A 20885-nucleotide genomic window follows, 5' to 3' on the forward strand; every position below is an offset into this window, starting at 1 on the left:
ATGGGCTGGGTCCTGTTTCCTGAAGCGTTTCGTAATGAATTAATCAGATGCTGCATGCTCCCCGCTGCCTTCGGAGGAGAAAACGAGGGAGACTGCCATCAGGATGCACAAATTAAAAGCAGTCGAAGCCTAATGGATGCGACACGCTAGGTGCACTCCCATACTGAGATCCATCTGAAGGAAGGCAACCTTACAACCATGAGCCATCTGCAGTCTTTTGTGTTTTGTCTCATTAAAGAGCCAACTTTTCTCCAACTAAATGAGACCTTCGAAACATAAGGCATATCTCTAGAGACTGCAGGTAAATCCAACAAATAATCAGGCGATCAATTATTCAAGTCAGCTCATCCAAAGATCAGTAGTTCCCAGAGGTATTCACCCAGAGATTGCTTCATTCAGCCCAATGAATCCTGCTCTGAAAGGTGCCACCTTGATGAAAGTCTCTCATGTGTTGTTCCGGGGAAACTGTCAATAGTAATTTAGTGCATGACCAAGTTTCATGATTGTGGATCTGGCTTGTGGTGCCAGGTTTTCAAAAGTTATCCAATCACATTTGGGCTTTTTGGCCTCTGAATTGAATCAAGACTCTCTAAGGAAGTTAAGCCAAAAGCAAAATCCGACTGAAGCCTTTTATAAGAACACATGATGTCGCAAGAGAACCAGACGTATTTGTCAAATCATTTTTTGAAGGATTGTGAGTTTTACAATTATTGTATCACCCTCTAAAACCCTGTCCCCAATGTTCTCTAGTCTGTGCTCTTTCAACGTTCAGAGTCTTACAGTTATTGTCAACATTGTATGAAATTGATGACGTCATTAAGGTACTTTCTACCAATTATTTCTTGCAATGGGAGGCAAATGTAACTTCACTTTGGGTACAAAGGAACTCACAAAAATGTGCAAATTATCAATTATGACCAGCCACTTAAATGGCAACAAACAAACAACAAACTGGTTAGTTTGAATTACAGAGGCACTAAAATACAGATTCACAAATTTTATTAGTGTATTATTTAGTATTTATTGTCCCTTCTTTATCTTTATTACAATTTCTATTCTTTTCAGGAGACTCAAAGTTTTTCAAAGAAATCTGCAGCCACGCCTCCAAAGTTCAGTCTTTGAAGTTGGTTTCACTTTCTTCTTCATAACCTCCAAGTAATCCCCATTACAAATATAGACTCATCAGTCCACAAAACCTTAGTTCGCATCTCACATGTCAAGTTTTGGTGTTCTAGAGCAAATTTTCTTTTTTGTGTATTTCCTTTCTCAGTAATGTCTTCTTGACAACTACACATTCTTTCAGAACCCATAGTGCTGAGTTTTCTTTCGAAGTGGAAGGATGACTGTGAATGTTGTCAGATCTGAAGCAAGAGTGGAGCTTGATTTTCTCCTCTCTCTTAAAGATGAAAGCTTTAAGTGCTGTTTGTCTGATGGGGACAGTTTTGGTGGGTTCTACCAGGTCTTGCACGGTTGTTAGTAGTTACTTTTAATAATTTTGAAACTCTAGTTTTGGATACTCCTGTTTGCCGCCAACAAAGGTAGCACCCTCTAAAACCCATCTCCAATTTCCTCTGGTCTGTGAATTTTAATGTTAAGAGTACAACTGATAACACAAGCAAAGCAAGCTAGCTAGCAAAATGGTAGTGTTGGCTATCTGAACTGTTTTTCATTTGCAAGAGGAAACATTTATTTTTATTGCATGTAGGGTGTTCCTCGAATTTACATGCTTAACTGGAGTTCTTTGGTGGGACTTTTCAGCCATGCTAACTTACATTACATCCACGTGCTAACGACAGGCTTTTTGTATGTCGGACAATGTTGATGAGCTCACTATCGACCCTACTGGGTGCTCCACCTTCATGAGCTGCTAAGTTGGTTTAGAAATCCCACTCAGTTTGTTCTCATGCTATCAAGTCAATGTTCCCAACCACATTTAGCCCAAAGCTTCTGCCATGAGTGCTTTTACACACCCAAAATGCATTAATGCCATTGCAAATGTTTAGAAGCAGGACAGCAACTTTCTACTGTATCAGTGCCACAGTCTAGCACAACAGAGTCATCATTACACTATATTCCTACCATGTTGTGCTTTGCTTAGAAGGAATGAATTTGCGCATTAGTTCTTCTAAATATCACCATTGATTTGCTGTCATTCCACTGTAATTGTATCATTTTCTGCCCTTTTTTGCAAATAGCCAAGGCAGTCTCATTATTTCACTCTTTTTTTGGCCTACTGTGTGGTGACACATCAAAAACTTAGAAAAATTAGATTTTAATAGATCGTTCACTATCTTTTGTCCATCATTCTGAAGAAAAAAAGTTCTGTAAAAAGTGTTTGTGCAGCATAATCATATTTATTCGGAAAAAAGAAAGCAGTCTGAATAAACATTACATTGGCCGATAATGAGCCTTCCTCTCACATTATATGCTTTTATTGTTAATTTTGAACCAAACTAGTGGATGTAATGCTTGTGCTTTACAAACTCAGAGGTCTGACATAGATTTGCACATGGCCCTGTGAGCAAACATAACATAAACAGCACTTATTTCTGATTTGTATGTGTGGGCTTGAGATGTGGGCTACATCACAGTTAGGTTTGTCTCATTTCATATGGCCATATTAGCTTATTATTTGTAAATTAGGTGCACAAAAAATCCAACTGAAAATACAACTAATGATTGACAAACCTCTTAATCAATACTAATCCCCCCAATGATAATCACTTCTAAGTGCTACTTTCTCCATCATTCAAAGGAAAAGTTCTAATAAATCACCTCAGAACAAATCTGCAGTGAGAACGGCAGTGGTAGTAATTCAGTCAGAATGATTAAACTGGAAAGATGTTACTAGGGAATGTATAATTCATTTGGAGGGTTGTGATGTTTTATTTCATCCCTTAAACTGAAAACATTGGATCAAAGGCCAAACTATTATCAGACTTATGCTCGTTCTAAAATAAGCTCAACTTCTGTTAATTTTTTTTAAATGTGATATCTAATGGAAAATATATTTACAGAATAATATGAATATCAGTTAGCTAGGTCAGTTTTCCGTACCTAGCTGTTGACAGCTAACTTGATCATTCTGATTAAACAGGACTGTGAAGCACTCACATTTCGTGATTGAAACACTGTATGTAAAGTTAAATGCATACTATTCTTTGTGTGGCTTCTTTACAATTTACTAAAACTAGCTCTAGTGTTAGCTTCAGCATTAGCTCATCAGAGGCAGCTTTAGTTTAAACTTCCTCCTGATTAAACATATAGTCACATTAGACATAAAAACCTGGTTTGATTGATTTTTTTTCATTGTTGCTGATAAAGTGGCCAGTTAGTGGAGGTACAAGGTAGATGTTTCTAATAAAGTGGCCAGTTAGAGGGAGTACAAAGCAGGTGTTTCTAATAAAGTGGGCAGTTAAAGGGAGTACAAAGCAGGTGTTTCTAATAAAGTGGCCAGTTAGCGGAAGTACAAGGTAGGTGTTTCTAATAAAGTGGCCAGTTAGAGGAAGTACAAAGTGGGTGTTTGTAATAGAGATTCTAATAAAGTGGCCAGGGAGCGGAAGTACAAAGTAGGTGTTTGTAATAAAGTGGCCAGTTAGAGGAAGTACAAAGTAGGTGTTTGTAATAGAGTGACCAGTTAGTGGAAGTACAAAGTAGGTGTTTCTAATAAAGTGGCCAGGGAGCGGAAGTACAAAGTAGGTGTTTCTAATAAAGTGGCCAGTTAGCGGAAGTACAAAGTAGGTGTTTCTAATAAAGTGGCCAGTTAGCGGAAGTACAAGGTGGGTGTTTCTAGTAATTTTGACAGTGAATGTTTCCAAAACGGGATTCAACCATTAAGTTAATACATGAAATGGTTATGAATGCACTGCCTGATGCCTCAAATATGGTTGTATGATAGTTCTGAGAAGATTTTGACCTAAAAATGTAGCTTTAGAAATCTATTAATGGTGGGGAGCTAAATGGAAGATATTGTAAGACAATATAGTCTCCAAAGAAAACTTAATTTTTCAGATGTATCACTATTTTATCAGCATTAACATTACATATAAAAACTTACATAACAAAAGATGACATATAGGTTTACTAGTGGTTTTATATAGTAAATAAAATGGCTATATTTGTGTTGTAGTCATGGCGACCCCAGGACCCCTGACCACCACTGTAAAGAAATCAGAGTCTTTACGATCAACCATTTCATACCGAACCCCTCTGAATGACTTTACAAGACAGAATTATGTAGAAACTTTGGAAAAATGGTGGAAGTAACAGTTCTGAGCTGTTATTTACTTTAGATCATGCTTCCTCTTTGGCTGGGAAGCAGTCAGTAGTAGTGCTTATTAGCAATCATAGCCTTGCAGCTTCAGTTCTAAAGTAAAAAAAGCAAAATTTGGACTGCATTTTAAAGAAGACCTTGATGCAGTTTGGGAAAAGTTTTTGGGTGAGTATCGAATTATACAGTTTGTGGGCCTCTTAGCTTCACTTCTGAAGTAAAGAAGCTAAATTTGGACACCACACCTTTTGGCTGATGGATTACCTCTGGCATAAGCGGAAAGTTGTGTTCATTTGAACCGATTAGTCTGAGATCTCAAGCATTATTTTGCATGATATCAAATACTTTTGCACTAAAAAAGAAGATCTGAGGTTGAAAATGCCCAAGCTGCACAAAAGCCAGCATCATTTTAGATCTTGGAGATGCTATCAAGCTCCCCAAAGTGAAGCCAACAAAGCAAACAAATAAATTATGAATTCAAAATGATCAGCTACTGTCTCCACAGCTGACAGAGAGAACAAATCTGAAGCAGTGGGGGAGCGTTAGCTTGGACAGCCTGAGAGCCCGAGCCTGCAAGTGTCTTCGTTAACATTCTGTGCGAGTTCTGGACGTATAGGACTCCACTGTGAAGCCTAGGGACTTTCAAATGTTGTGTTTTCTCTCCTTTCACTATATTTGTTTGTTTTTGATTCTGGCAAACCATCACAGCACACCGTGTTCCTATTCCAGAGGTATTTCTTTCCGCTCTACCTATTAGCACTTTCTCTCTGCAATTTGTTTGGCGCTTAAGGGGCCAAGAACAACAGAAAAACAAGAAAAAAGACTCATCAGCCAGAAGGAAACGGAGAAGGATTACGCCGTAGCTGCCCGTGTGCATGTAAATCCGCTCTGATTAAAAACAAATAATAGCCTTTAAACTGGCTGATACCTTTCTGAATGCCTCTAATGTGTCTTCTAGGCCTTCACTACTGCCAGATAGCGTCCCATTTTGTGGAAAATGAGACTCTGCAAATGTATCTGCGCTAGTCTTGTGTGAAATATTGAAACATTTTCAATACTATAAAATTGGAAAACAATTTAATACTTTTCAATACACTACAGCCAATACAGTCCATATATGGAAACTAAGCAGCAGCCCATTTTAAATAGTTTTTCTGATGACTACGGAGCCCCGGAAGGGACATGGTGATTTTTTTCAGGTAAAATGGATGTGATGTAGTTTTGGGTAAAAATCAGGTTCGCACCACATACTATTAAGTGAGCACAAGACACTATGTGGTGAGGACCCGTTACTATGTGGTGAGCACCCGATGCCATCACCACATAGTATCTGGTGCTCACTTGATAGTATCAGGCCCTCACCACATAGTTTCTGGTGCTCACTTGATCATATTAGGTGCTCACCTGATTTTTTACCTGAAATATAAACACACTACGTCCCTTTCACCTAAAAAAAAAGAATACATCACCTCCCTTCAGGGGCGCCGTAGATGACGCCTAATAGGCACACAGCTATTTAGCTCCACCTGCTCATGCTGAAGTTATAAGGAGTGTTTCACTGCTAATGATACGCAATCCAGGGCAGCCAGTCAGAACAGAGCTCAGTCCAGATATGGAAACTAAGCTGCAAACACAGCCCATTTGTGAACTCACTGTTTTTGTGACGTCTCATTTACACACATCCACCTGTTCAGCCTACAGCAGTTTAGCTCGACCCATTCACACTGAAGCTAAAGGAGTATTTCAGCCTGGACTGCTTTTTTAATGAGGTACAATATCAGAACAGCTGCCCTATATTCGTATATATCAGTCTTATACCTTTTTCTGCAGGTAGAATGGCAATTGGGGAAACTGACTAATGTTTTTAAATAATATGATCAATAAAATATTTTCCCCTCTGTTAACGGATTAACTAGGACACTATTAGCTGTTGAGGGGTGAGAACCACCCGCTGTGAAACTAGCATACACTTTTACATAAAGATGCGTGCTCACCTATGACAAAAAATCCATTTTGTTTCCGGCTTTATACATTTTACACAATTACATCAAAGTATGTTCCATTTTCCAATCCAATATATTCCAAAAAATGCTTAGTGCTAAAGCTGAAGGACCTCCACTGCGAAAATGAGTGCAAGGCATAGTAACAAACACAGCCTGTTTAAATCTCTATTACAGGATGTTGCCTCAGGGCAACAAACTAATTTTCCTCATTTTATGGTGATATGATACATATTAAATGACAATAAAATGATTAATAATTAAGGTAATACTTTGCATAAAGCAAATAAACGGCTTGTACTTGATCACCACAAGTCTAAGGGAGCACTTTTAAACAACTTTTGGCAAGGCGCATCTCATAGATGATATACATTTCTGTACCAAAAAAATAAGCCAGAAAAGCAAAAGCTTTTTATCATTTTACATTGACCAAAAATATGATTATCTATTATCTACTGAGTTGTCAAGGCCATTGTTACAACATTCAGTATCATCTAAATATTTTTGCAGTGAACAATTGCCTAAAAATGTTGCCTAGAAGCAACACTGTGCAACAGTGGAATGCAGCAAGTATACAGTGAAATGTGTATTTTATGTTTATGTTTTAGAAAACCTAACTGTAGTTTCACTTCTGCGATATTAGATTATCACCATACTGTGTGTATTGTTTTTAATTTTAATAATAATCAGGTCCATTTTATGCAAGAAAAGAGAACTTTTTTTAAACATTGCTTTCAGAATACATGTAGCAGAGGGCTGATTCTAATTCTAAAAATGAATTATGGCTTTTTGATACATAAACCTACACAAATTGTGAGTGAATATCAGTGGGAAAAAAAATATGAGAAAAATGTGTTGTATTCTTTACTCTGTTTAGCTGTATCCATTAGAATGCATCCAAATGTGCTTATCTTTTTTTACTTTTCACCATAGTATCATTCTGGTATCTAGAACACTAGGTACTTGCATCAAAGTCAGAGTTCTGGTATCGTGACGGCCCTGATCTGTGCATAAATGACTGCAGCCTATTTCGTAAGAGGTCCAAATATGAAAATCTTTCTCATCGGCCGAAATGTTGCGTGCCGTTTTTCTCCTTCGCCACCCATCTGTCAGAAACGCATCAGTCAAGGACAGACGGATGACTCAGTGGAGAATTGGACGGCTGTTTCATCTCCGTGGGCCGAAGGCTGATAGAACCCCCCTTTTTCGTTTTCTCCGGCTGTCACTCTTCACCACGTCAAAACAATCGGAGCCTGTTACTCGTAAACAGCGGGGAAAAAATGCATTCATGTTACACATCCGTGCTGTGAGCACGTGTGTTGCAGTCGTCACTCAGATGACTCATGACTCTTTAGAAAGAATAATACGAATAATGTTTTCCAAAGGTGCCGCTGGAGGAAAACATCTTTACGTATAAACCAGAGAGACAGAACTGTGTTATGTCTCTGCTATGGGCATCCTGTATGGGTGAATCCTATACGATTCCAAGAGATGCATCATAGCCTGCCATATTCAGTACTTAGGCAATATACAGTGCTGTGCATGTCATTTATTTCATTTCCACTTAAAACAGCCATTAAGCACAAGTTATTCCAGTTTGAAGAAGATTTTTGGAGAGATTAGATATAAAATAATTCACTTGCATAAGAAAGGAGGAATTCAAAGTGAAAAAAAACAGGAGTTTCCAAAAAATGATTTCAAAAATTGATTAAAATATAGAGAGAAAATGGGATTCCTAACAACCACCTGCAAGGCCTAGCAGACCACACACATTACCTAAGCCACTTATCCTGGGTCGTGAGGGGTGCTGGAGCCTATCCCAGTGGTCATTGGGCAGAAAGCAGGAAACACCCTGTACAGGTCGCCAGGCCATCCCAGGGCAGACGCCTGGTAGACCACTAAAACTAAAAGTGTCCCCATCAGATAAAGAGCACTTAAAGCTTTTTATCTTTGATTTTTGGAGAGAGTCAGATCTGGTGTTTCTGTCAGTGCTTCTACTGTGAGGAGACAACTCAACGCTGTAGGGTCTAGATGGATGTGTTGCTGTCAAGAAGCCCTCACTGAGAAAAGGCAACACCCAAAAAAGGGTCCCACTTTATTTGGATAGCTCCCAGTAGATGATCTATATGATATATGCTCAAATTATTCCCAAACTATCTGATGAAAGTCTAATTCTCAGCAGTACTGGGATTAGGGTTAGGGTTAGGGCCATGTGTTGGCAATAATATCTGTCTGCAGAGCCACAGAGCCACAGTTTCATGCCAGCAGTTTCACTCAGGTTCAGCAGGTTCAAGCCAGTGGCATTCAGCACATGTGCCAAAACTTCTTTTTTCTCAGCCAGTTTTAGGCTAATCAACATTTCAGTCATTTTCTGGGGGTTTCCAAAAACTATGTGATAAATTTGCATTGGGCTAGCGTTATATATTAAGCTTTAGGCTAAAACAAACTTTGGTTTGAATGCATATAGAAATTCATAGGCTAAATATTACATGAATTACAGCTGATGTGGTCTGGATAAGCTAATGGGTTATGTAGACATATAGCTCAGTTAACTTACCCTTAATACAGGGGTCTTAATGTGTACGCTTACATTACATGTGCAGGAATAAATCATTTATCAATCACTTAAACTCAGCATAATATTAAGCTTTAGGCTAAAACTAATTTTAGTTTTTGAATGTATCTCTGCTGAAAAACCACAGAAAGCTTTAAGTGTTTCTTTTGGTTTCTGATGGTTTTGTAATGTGTTTAGGCTTATGGTTTATCCAGCTACCAATGGAGTCTCCTGAAAAGAACAGGAGCTTTACAATTTCCAATTTCCTCATGAATATGTGTTTTTTCTTCCAGTGAAAAATGAACATCTTGGCCGTGATGGAAATTAAATACACAAAAGGCTGGTCTCTGGCTTTTGCACAGACCTGTATGATAAGAACAAAATCAGAAACTTAAAAGTGTGACAATCTGCATTGTTATTCGTGGCCGTTCCAATGCGGGGTACATCAGGAATGACTGTATTAATTACGTGTAGCACGGCTTGCTTTGATGTTATGGTGTAATCAGAACCGTCTGAGCGTTAGTCACTTCAGCTGGCCACGGAATCCATAAATTACACAAAATTCTGCTGTCTTTGACTACAAATAGCATTAATCTTGAAAGAAATCCAATTATCCAAGATTTTTTCCTCCATACAAAGCTCATTTATTCATTTTTGGCCTTGCTGTTAAGACATCGTGGGTGGAATATCATACGATGATTAGCCATACGATGATTAGCCAGTCGGACTTGCGCATCTGTTACATCCAAATGATTGTATTTTGAGCGGCGTCCAAATTAAGCTCTGGTTAATGATGAGGCCACGCTGGAGTGCGGTCATAAAGCGTACAGTAAACGTGTTGACTGTGTACAACACAGTTGCTTGGACGTAGAGAAGCTGTTCGGGGGGAAGCTTAAGTAACTGTGGAGAAGCTAATTGTGACAGCCAGATTTAGGGGGACAATTAAGCGGCGACGCTGATCATCGACGGGGTAATGACACGGAAGGAGTGATTAACTCAGCCAGTCCAAATCGCAGCCCATTTCGCTTCTCTCGAGATGAAGCTAAAGAAGACCAACTCGAACTGCAGTGAAAGCAGGCCCAGATCATCAAATTATAGGCCCATTGGCACAAAAAAATTGGTGGGTCACTTACTAGAACCTTTCTTTTGGTGGTCAGGAAAATTATGGCAAAACGTTTTTGAATGTTCTGACCAAGTTGTGAGCTTATGGTAAACTAAGCTTTACTCAGGTTATCTACAGTCAGGTCCATAAATATTTGGACATCAAAAAAGTTATTGTTATTTTCATCTAAACAGCATATTGGAATTGATATTAAATAATGAATATGAGCTCAAAGTGCAGACCTTCACTTTTCACTTCCAATTGAGGGTATATACCCCCCTCATTTTTAGGGGCTTAAAAGTAACTGGTCAATTGGCTGCTTATCTGTTCTATGACCAGGTGTGTGTTCACTCATTTTTTCACTTACAAGCAAGCAGATAAAAGTTCTGGAGCTGATTTTAAGTGAGGTATTCACATTTGGAATCTTTTAACTCTCAATATGAAGTCCAAAGAGCTATACTGGTGGTGAAGCAAGCCAACATTAGGCTGGAAAATCTAAATAATACCCATCAGAGAAATGGTAAAAACATCAGGTGTTGCCAAAACCAATATTTGGGCTCTGGTGAGCTCAGAGACACCAAAAGGCTCAGAGGACCATGGAAAACAACTGGGGTAGATTTTGTCACAGCTATTTAATAACTCGATATGGCAAAAGAAAAAAACAACCTGGCCCCTAACACACCTAATCCAGCTAATCAGCTCATTAACAAGCCCTGCCTGAAGTTGAGTGAGTAAATTAGCAAAGGAAACCATCTAAATGTGGAGGACAGAGGTACTCTATGACCATGATTAGGAAACTGTGATCTAAGCAAAAGGAAAAAGCCTGTAAATACAGAATGTGCATTAATTGTGAAGGTTATTAATACGTAATTAATGTAATTATTATGTAATTACATATAAATGACTATGTAATATCAAACATAACATAATAACAACAGCTCTAGACTTCTAGGGTTAAAATGCTAAATGGATGCCTGTTAGCACTGATATTAGCATGCTTCTACTCCTTGTTTGTATTCACCTCTGCTGATTTGAATGAGCGTGCTCTGTGTTTACCTCTCCGGGTTTGAATGGATGTGTTTTAAGGTCAGTTGCAGTGGGCTGGGTGATACATGGTCCCTGTGGATAGCATCAACACACTGCTTCTCTAATCGAGAATGGCGGAATGCTCGGAGGAGAAGAGGGGGAAGCCCTTAGCCGAGGAAGCAGAGAGGAAAAGGGTAGTTGGAGAGAGCTTACAGCCAAGAGAAGAGCTTTTAAAGATACAATAGCTACAATTTACAGTAATATGTATCTGTATCTTCACAAAGAAGCCATATACCATTATATAAACACAATAAACATGGCTTTTTAATTTATACACTGTGGTATAAAACATGTTCAGGGCTTATAACTTCAGCTTATTACTCCAAATGTAACAAATTATTGTTAGCCCACCACTTGTACTTGAGTACTCAGTTAACCATTACAGGTGCCAGGATTTGATACCGAAATCACTGTTCAGGTACTGTAAAAGAATCAGATACAGGGTGAAATAAGCATAGGGTCACGTGGCTGGTCAAGTACTTGACATGCTCCAGCATTACTGAAGCTACATGTGCGGAAAGTGCTGAATAATAAATGCTTTGGCAAGGGAGATAGACGGACGGAAGTGGACCATCATATAAAAGAGGGCCGCTTGGCAGGGGAGCAGGGGTGTCCTTGACGGCTGCCGATATCAGCGTGACGGACGGGAAATATTAAAGCCTCTGATGTTCCTTCTCCCCTCGTCCGCCGTTCATACATATGTAAGAGCAAAGACTGCTGATTCGGGGCACTGTCTGAACAGAGAGAGTGAGGAAAAGAGGGAGAGAACGATAGAAAGACACAGAAGCAGTGTAGCAAAACCAAAAGGGATCAAAGTGTCGGTGTTTGGCAGGGCTTAGAGGATATAGCGGTTCGCCTACACAAGACAAGACCTATTCAAATGCTAATCACCCAAAAGCAAAGTGAGCATGCATTCTGACATATGAATGACCTTTAACCTCTTTTGGTGTAAGAGTGGTAGGGTTATGTAGATGATCCCACAATCATCTACATAGCTTCCACAAAGCTAGGCAGAAGATTCCCACAGAAATCTCTATGGTATCCACTTCCAGGTGATTGCTATTACTGGGCCCAACCTTTTTTTTGTTGGAATGGTTGGTGGGGCAGGGTACCCATCACAAAAGCCGGGTGTCAAATATTACAGGCTCAAATGCATCTCCAGAATTGCCAGTAGTGGTTGGAAACAATCAAGTGCCATTGCAGAACCCAACTTCTCCTTAAATGGTTAATTCCACCTGATCGGTCTCTCTCAATCACATGATGCCACAACAGATATCGTAAAATTTGATCCCTGTCAATGCAGAACCAGTCTGTGACCAGTAGTTTGAGAGGGCGTACCTGTACCCTCTGACTCAGCTTGATGCTAAGTAGTGCATTTGGCAGACGGCATTCACCAAACATGTTGAGCTGCCCAATAACACTGTATTGGCAAAGGTTTGAAGCAGAAATTTGAAAAGATTCGTTGGGAGCGTGGAGGCTAGCATGTCTTCAAACTTCTGCTGCCTGCCAAACGCATTACTTAGCATCAAGATGAGTCACAAGGTACAGGTAGGGACAGAGAGTGAGACCAATTATACCATCTCAAACACCCAGTCACAACTGTTGCTGCATTGACAGGGATCAAATCTGCAATCCCCTGAAAACAGAAGGATCACTTATATGGTATCCAGTTGACTTGAATTGATATGGTACTCTACGACTATGTATTGAAATGTAATGAGGCTTATACAAAAGTTGTATACACTCTCAGAGAAAAAGGTATCAGACTGTCACTGGGGTGGTACCCCTCTTGTCACAGGGGTGGTACCCTCAAGGTTACATCTCAGTACTTTTACATAAGAGAAATTTTTGTACCACATTCCTTTGAAATGATATATTTTTAAGATGTACTCACTCTACACACCCCGTCTCGTCTCCAGGCTTTTATTTTATTGTTCTGTTTTAAAAAATAGGTTGTGAAAAGGTACAAATATGTACTTTTCACCTGGAAAAATGTATTTAAGGTTCTCAATTGGACCTTAAAACCACTGTTGTACCTTTGAGGGAACATTGTACCTGCACAGAACCTTTATTTCTAACAGTGTACCCTCAAAGGTACAACAGTGGTTTTAAGGTACCTTAAAAAAGTCTTCCTACAAATATCTACTTTTCCACTAGGAAGACTTTTTTTAAGGTACACTAAAACCACTGTTGTACCTTTGAGGGTACACTGTTAGAAACTGATTTGAGAACCTTGAATAAGAGAACCTTAAATAAGTTTTTCCCGGTGAAAAGTACATATTTGTACCTTTTCGTAACCTAATGTTTTAAAACAGAACAATAAAATAAAAGCCTGGAGACGAGACGGGGTGCGTAGAGTCAATACAACTAAATATATTTTCAATGGATTATGGTGCAGGTATGTTCCCTGACTAAAGGTACTGAGATGTACCCTTGAAGGTACGACTCCAGTGACAGTTTCTTACTTTATTTCAGTGTACATTTACATTGTTTGTACCTTGATGAACGAAAAATGTACCTGCACAGAATCTTTCATTTTAACAGTGTGAGGTCAGAGTATATGGCTACTGAGATGAGGTGTTAGTCATACGATCTTAATAATAATGAAAAATTTGTGTAATGATAATCCCAATACAAAGATAAAAGGTTACATATCTTTTTTTTAGTACTGCTGCTTTTCAACTTTCCACCAAGACTGCTTGCTTTCTCTCTCTCTCTCTCTCTCTCTCTCTCTCTCTCTTTGATGTTCTGGAAGTATGGATTAAAAGCTCATTGCATAGGAAAATAGTTGTGCTCTCAGCATAAACCCTAAAACCGAGACCCAAGTGCTAAAGCCTCTTTGCATGTTTTTTTTCTCTCCTCAGTCCAACCTCTGAACTTCCGCAAGTCTGCTGAAAATAATCGCTCCTACAGACAGTCTTTCACCTCCCGGTCGACGAAAAGCTCCCTAGTCCCAGTTCCCAAAAGCCGTATGCATGCGTGCGATGTGTTTGCTTGTGCAAAATTTGTCCCATAACCAGTGACTACACACTGTTATTAAAACTGCCAGTGCAGTTTTTCAGAATGAAAAGCACTTCAGATTGAACGGTTTAAAAAAAAAGAGACACTTGAGTTAAGGAAAGGCCTGGTAATAGGATCCAAAGGTAATAAGGTGCTTGATTAAGCTGATGGAGAAACGCTGTAGATCAGCGTTCTGAGGAGAGAGAGCTGAGCTTTAATCAGGCCTGTATCTCACTAACGTTTTCTGTGATGGAACTCTGTCTGAGAAAAAGACACACAAGCTACTGTCTGGGGAGAGAGAGGGAGAGAAAGAGAGAGAAAGAGAGCAGGCGAGAGGAGATGAAAAGGCCTTTAAACTTTATCAGAATAAACAAATTAGACTGGAGAGGGTGAAGGAGAGCAGAGTGACTATGTGTGTGTTTGGGTATTTGTTTTCGTACATTTTCTGGACAAAAACAGAGAAAACCTACCATAGGACGTACAAATGGACAAACTGAAAATTGAAATGGTCCAGATTTATATTAAATGTGGAATATGTTGTTATAAATATGGACCATTTTAATTTTCAGTTTGTCCATTTGTACATCCTGTGGTAGGTTTTCTCTGCTGCTGTCCTGAGAATGTACGAAAACAAACATATATATATATATATATGTATATATATATATATATATATATATATATATATATATATATATATATAACTTTGAGTGGAAGTTAATGGTACAAGATTTTTCACAGTAAATTTGGAGCATTTCTATTACAAATTAACACATTCTAAAAGGGCAACTGGCATTTTCAAATACTGTAAAAAAAACAAAAATGGACATACAGGTCATTGTTCTGACAATGAATACATATATTATACATATGGGATATATTTTTATATTATTATTACATATATATTATTACATGTACTTGAGAACTTGTAAAGTTGTGTAATGCAAAAAAGAAAAAACACCTAATGGAACATCTACCAACTAATTAGGTTCACTGGCAACAGGTTAGTCACATGATTGAGTATAAAAAGAGCATTCCAGAGAAACTGAGTCTTTCAGAAGTAAAGATGAGGAGGGGTTCACCACTCTGCGAAAGACTACGCAGGCAAATAGTCCAACAACATTTCTCAACATAAATTAGCAAAGAACTTGGGGATTTCATCATCTGCAGTACATAATATCATTAAAAGATTCAGAGAATCAAGAGAAATCTCTGTATGTAAGGTATAACGCCAAACACCAATATTAGCTGGCCATGATTTTCAGGCAGCAGAAATCGCTTCATGGGCTCAGGAACACTTCCGAAAACCACTGTCTGTGAACACAGTTCATCGCTGCATCCACAATTGCAAGTTAAAACTCTACCATGCAAAGAAGAAACTACATATAAACAGGATCCAGAAACACTGCCACCTTCTCTGGGCCTGAACTAATTTAAGATGGACTAAGGCGAAGTGGAGAAGTGTCTTGTGGTCTGATGAATCAAAATCTGAAATTCTTTTTGGAAATCATGGACACCGCGTCCTCTGGGCTAAAGAGGAGAGGGACTATGTGGCTTGTTATAAGCGCACACTTCAAAAGCCAGCATCTGTGATGGTATGGGGGTGCATTTTTGCACATGTATGGGTGACTTGCATATCTGTGAAGGCACCATTAATGCTGAACAATATGTACAGGATTTTGAGCAACATATGCAGCCATCCAGACAACGTCTTTTTCAGAGAAAGCCTTGCTTATTTCAGCAAGACAATGAAACCACATTCTGCACGTGTTACAACAGCATGGCTCTGTGGTGTAAGAGTCCTGGTGCTAAACTGGCCAGCCTATTGTCCAGACCTGTCACCCACTGAAAATATTTGATGCATTATGAAACAAAAGAGACCCCGAACTGTTGAGCAGCACAGTGGTATAGTACTTTCTATTACATAATACATATATACTATTGTGGAACTTATATACATACATACATATAATAAATCGGACTATTATATTATAAAATAGTACTATTATGAATCCCACGTCCTGACACTGTGTAAGAACCTCTGTGTGCCTGTGTGGGAGAGAGTGATGCTGACAGAAATAAGCCTCCTCCTCCTGGCTCTACACTCTATCATCAGTGTGGCCCAACACATCAGGTTCAGAGGAGCGGAAGCTGCTCAGATAGGGCACACACCCCTCCTCCACTTACCCCAACACAGGAGATGCCACAGGCCAGGGGCTGCACTCACCCCACACACACCAACGTACCAAAACAGCATGAATATTTTACACTTGGCACACACACACAAACACACTCCTAGTTATCTAAAGCAGCTGTCAGAGCAAATACACTGCTTTCCCATCCAACGCTAGTTCAGATTAATGCTCTGTAGTCAGGCAGGCTTATCACTGCGTCCCCCACCCACTGACTGTGTTGCATGCAGTCTCGTACATTCCCCATCACCGCATGCTGATCCGACGGGCAGGCCAGACGACATCCCGAACATAGATTGGAACTAGGCACGCTGACGGTTGACAAAGTTACCATGGTAACAGCCCCCAGTGATGGTAAAAAATGAAGGTCATTTGTTGATTTATGTTGTTCAAGGTATAGGAAGACATTGGTATTCCCACATATGAACATACCTGAACTTTTAATCATGTTGGGTGATGTGATATCCCACATTAATACACCTATTATTGTTCCTAACATAGATAAGATTGTTCTAGGAACATGCTGATGCTGTGCTGGTGGAACACACTCAGAGGGGGGATACCACTGTTAGCTATGATTGGTACACTGTGGTTGGTACACTGTGCATTCCAAGACCGCAGCATCAGATTTCAGACATCCGACAAAACAGCTTTGGGTTGGGGGAAATATTTCAGCTTCTGTACAATTAGACATCAGACAAAACAGCCTCAATCAAAAAAGTATCAGGTTAAGCAGCCACAAAGTCCACAGCCTTGTACAAAACAGCCTCGGCCAGTAAAGTTTGTCTGACATGAGCAACTCTGTTCTTTCTCACTAGATTAATTACAGAGTGTGACCAAATTACAGATGACAAAACAGGTGCCACAAAGCACGGCATGATATGTAAAGGTTTGGTTCCCTAAAGTACCATGTTTGAAAAAGAGATTTGTGATAGTGGAGAACCTTTTAAATGTTTAAAGAACAGATAATCCAAATTTGAGGTTAGAGTTTCTTTGCAAAAATGGGCATCTCCATTTTAATACATTTTCATAAAGCATGTTTTTATTGTGCATACAAGGTAATATCAGTCAAACTGTAGTTGGGTCGTTCTGATTAAGCAAAAAAGACTTAACAAAATACAGGTAACTTCCAAAATGAAGCTTGATTTTTTTTTTTATTTATTTTATTGATTAATTTTTATTACTATTTAAATTTATTTTTTTTGGCAAAAGCAGATAACTCCAATGGTTATTTCATGTTGCAGAGTTAAACAAAGCCATGTCATGGACACAAGTTTCTTTTAAGTCCAATATTTAACATTCTTTAATGTAAAACAATTAGCTAAAGTGCTGAAAACCACAAGAAAAACAGCCCATTGATGGTCAATATTTAACAATCTTTAAGATTGTACCTCAGAAAATTCTAAGTCTGAATCTCAAATGGCTCAATGCTCCCTATATAGTGCACTAGGTGAGTTATGAAATTTTGGCTTTTACACTTTATGTCCAGTATGGAATTGTGCACACATGGCTGAATCCACAGTGGTTCTTTGTTAGACACACTGTGCACTGTTTAAATGCTGTAGCCATTATTTTTTGAGATTCTGCCTAAAACGGTTCACGGCAGTGTTGCGTCATGAATTAACAGATTTAATCGAGATCTGCACTGCCGGTTGACTGTTTCTGCAGTGAAACATGAACTTGCAATGCCTTGACAATGGACAATCATAGCTTTCGTGACATATTTAGGGTTCAGAATGTGCTGTAGGTTAAGAATAAAAAACACTCTCACCGCACATCTCATTTACAAAAAATAGTTAATGATGAACCATTTCATCTGTTCTTTAGTAAACCAAAAGTTATTTGACAAAGATTAAGCTTCAACAACTCATTGCCACTTTGTTTGCTCCTCTTTTCGCTTCAGTGTTAGGAACCGTCATAAAAAACAGGAAATACACACATATAAAAGTGTGTCTTCTATGTGGCACAGGCCTCATTTGAACCATCTTCCAACACTCATATGGTGAAACAGCTGGACATGGTGGTTCTGTTATGTCCTAATAAAGCTCTATGAACATGCAAAGTCAACAGGCAACAGGCTGAATTGTCATAAAACTGAATCTGAATTATCTTAGGATAAAGAGTTAACTGTCTTGTTATCTCAAGATTACAGAGTTGTTATCTTGAGATGATAACCTAATTATCTTGTGATCTCAAGATAAAAAAGTTAAAAAAGTTAATCACCTTGTGATCTCAAGATAACAAAGTTGTTTTCTGGAAATAACGAATTAATTATCTTGAGGTCTCAAGGAAACAGAAGTTATCTTGTTACAAAGTTGTTATCTTGAGATAATAAGCTAATTATCGTAATCTCAAGATAACAACATAATTAACTTATCCCAAGATAACAATCTTGAGATCTCAAGATAATAAAATTGTTAATTTAAATTTAAATTTAAAAATTCTAGCAACAGCTCAAGGCCTCTCTGGACTTCCATATATTATAACTTATTATAACTTATAATTATTACCTCATGTCATCAGCCTTGTGCAATTCAAGAGACTGAGAGTTGACCAACAGCTGGCCACTCTGCAGCTGCTGGTGAGACAGTTAATTCAGCAGAGAACCGGAATTGAGGCAAACACGCTGAACTTACATTACCCTGTCAGCACCCATCAGTGCCAGTGTTGTCTGACCTTAGAATAACTTTGAGCTTCACTTAAGGCCAAATCTGGCTCTCAGCCATCGGACCCAGAGGAAAAAGCCCGGCACTCTGATTCTGCATGACCACACAAGACATACAGACAGATGCATGAGCAGGGAACGAACCACCAGACAGGCCAACAGATGGAGAGACGGATGGATGGACAGACAGACAGGCAGACAGACAGACAGGTCAGCAGAGGACCGTCCTGACCTCATAGTGGGCCACTCTCTGAGACTCGGAGATGAGCTGGGCACTGCACACTTTGCAGTAGCTGTCTGTAAAAAGGCCCTGGTCCACTTCTGTCGACTTCATCTGGAAACCAAACACAGGGAATAGACAAAGACGTGAATTTCTACGTCAGTTTTGGCATTACATTAAATATTTCTGTTTTTGTAAGTGCAAGAACAAAAGATAAACAAAAAATAAAGCTACAATACAATGTCCACTTAAAGTACAACATATATTTACAGTGCTTTCCATTAAAAGAGTTGACCACATTAGTTAAATGGACACTCCAGCCAATAAGAAACAGTTTAACCATCGCTGCATTCAGTGTAAACATGTCTACTTGCATTCTACAGAGGTGTCTTAGTCTCTAGAGTGAACTTGTCCAGCGTAAAGACTACAAAAACCTCTTTCTGATGATGTATCATGAAGGTGGGAGGGACTTTTGAAAAACTACAACACCCCTAAGGACTGTTTCGAAACGTTTTTCCACTGCTACCTGATCATGCAGTGCAGGTACATTTTCATTCATCAAGGTACAAACAGTGTAAATGCCTCAAAGGTACAACAGTGGTTTTAAGGTCTAATTGTGAACCTTAAATAAGTTTTTCCAGGTGAAAAGTACGTATTTGTAACCTTTTTTATAACCAAATGTTTTAAAACAGAACAATAAAATATAAAGCCTGGAGACGAGACGGGTGTGTGGAGTTAGAACAACTTAGAAAATATAATTTCAATGGATTGTGGTACAGTTATGTTCCCTGACTAAAGGTACTGAGATGTACCCTTGAGGGACCCACCCCAGTGACAAGAGGGGTACTGCCCCAGAGACAGTTTAATACCTTTATTTCTGAGAGTGTAGATCATTAGCTGGGCAAAGAGTCAAGATTGGTTGACATCACAGGGATTCCCAATGGGTGCATGATATATTTGCATAATGCATGCTTAGTATTGTGGTGAGAGAACAGTGATGAAAAAAAAAACATGTAAATGAAATAAAACCAATGAGGTTGCTGGGCTGGGATTCAGAATAATACATAATGTGACAAATGACCTTCTATTGTACACATTCTGAGAGCAATTCTTCTTTAAGTGGCCATTTGGGGTTTGTTGCCCTGAGGCAATGCTGTGTAAATTTATGGAACAAAACTGAATAAATAATGTAGTAAATAAGTAAATAAAGTACATAAGTAGACCTGTTGATCTTTAAATATTAAAAATCCAAAAAAAAATGAATTTTTATAATTTTGTTTCAATGAAACCAGATTACCATGAATTTACATTTAAGCTGTAAAGTAATAGTTTTGATTTCTTGTGTGAAGTCATACTAAAATATAAAAAAACAAGCAATTTTCAAGTACTTAGATGTTTTTACACAAGAACTACTCATTGAATGGGCTTCTAGGTAGTTAGGTTTCCAGACATTTATATAAATAACAAAAATAATAACTCTAAATAAAAAAAAATCCTACATGGAAATCTAAACTGAATAACAGCAGCATCATTTCAGTTAGCTACATCACCTGCTACTGGCTATGTCCATTTGACTATCATACAATGTTACTGGTAGGCAACATACATATTTAAGCAATTTCTCACCATATGAAAACTGAGACATTGCTGAATGTTAAAGAAATTCACACTCCAATCTGTGTGAATCATCTCTTCTGAAAGATGAAAAATGATAAAACCCATTGCTTTTCTGAGGGAAACTGTCTGGTGTCCTCCATGATAGGAAAAGGTTTAAAAACACCCACCAACAGACATGT

At 38.7% G+C, this 20885-nt stretch overlaps 1 protein-coding gene across 2 annotated transcripts in view; it reads right to left on the reverse strand.

Annotated features, from left to right (window-relative positions):
* zmat4a (zinc finger, matrin-type 4a) overlaps positions 1-20885 on the reverse strand; it is a 142496-nt gene that overhangs the window by 93002 nt on the left and 28609 nt on the right. For both annotated transcript variants that reach the window (XM_036598887.1, XM_036598886.1), the window contains exon 2: positions 19102-19203. In XM_036598887.1, the coding sequence (XP_036454780.1) occupies positions 19102-19203 (102 nt within the window). The remainder of the gene's footprint in view (positions 1-19101; positions 19204-20885) is intronic.

This window comes from Colossoma macropomum, unplaced genomic scaffold, assembly GCF_904425465.1.
Source record: "Colossoma macropomum unplaced genomic scaffold, Colossoma_macropomum, whole genome shotgun sequence".
NCBI lineage: Eukaryota > Metazoa > Chordata > Actinopteri > Characiformes > Serrasalmidae > Colossoma > Colossoma macropomum.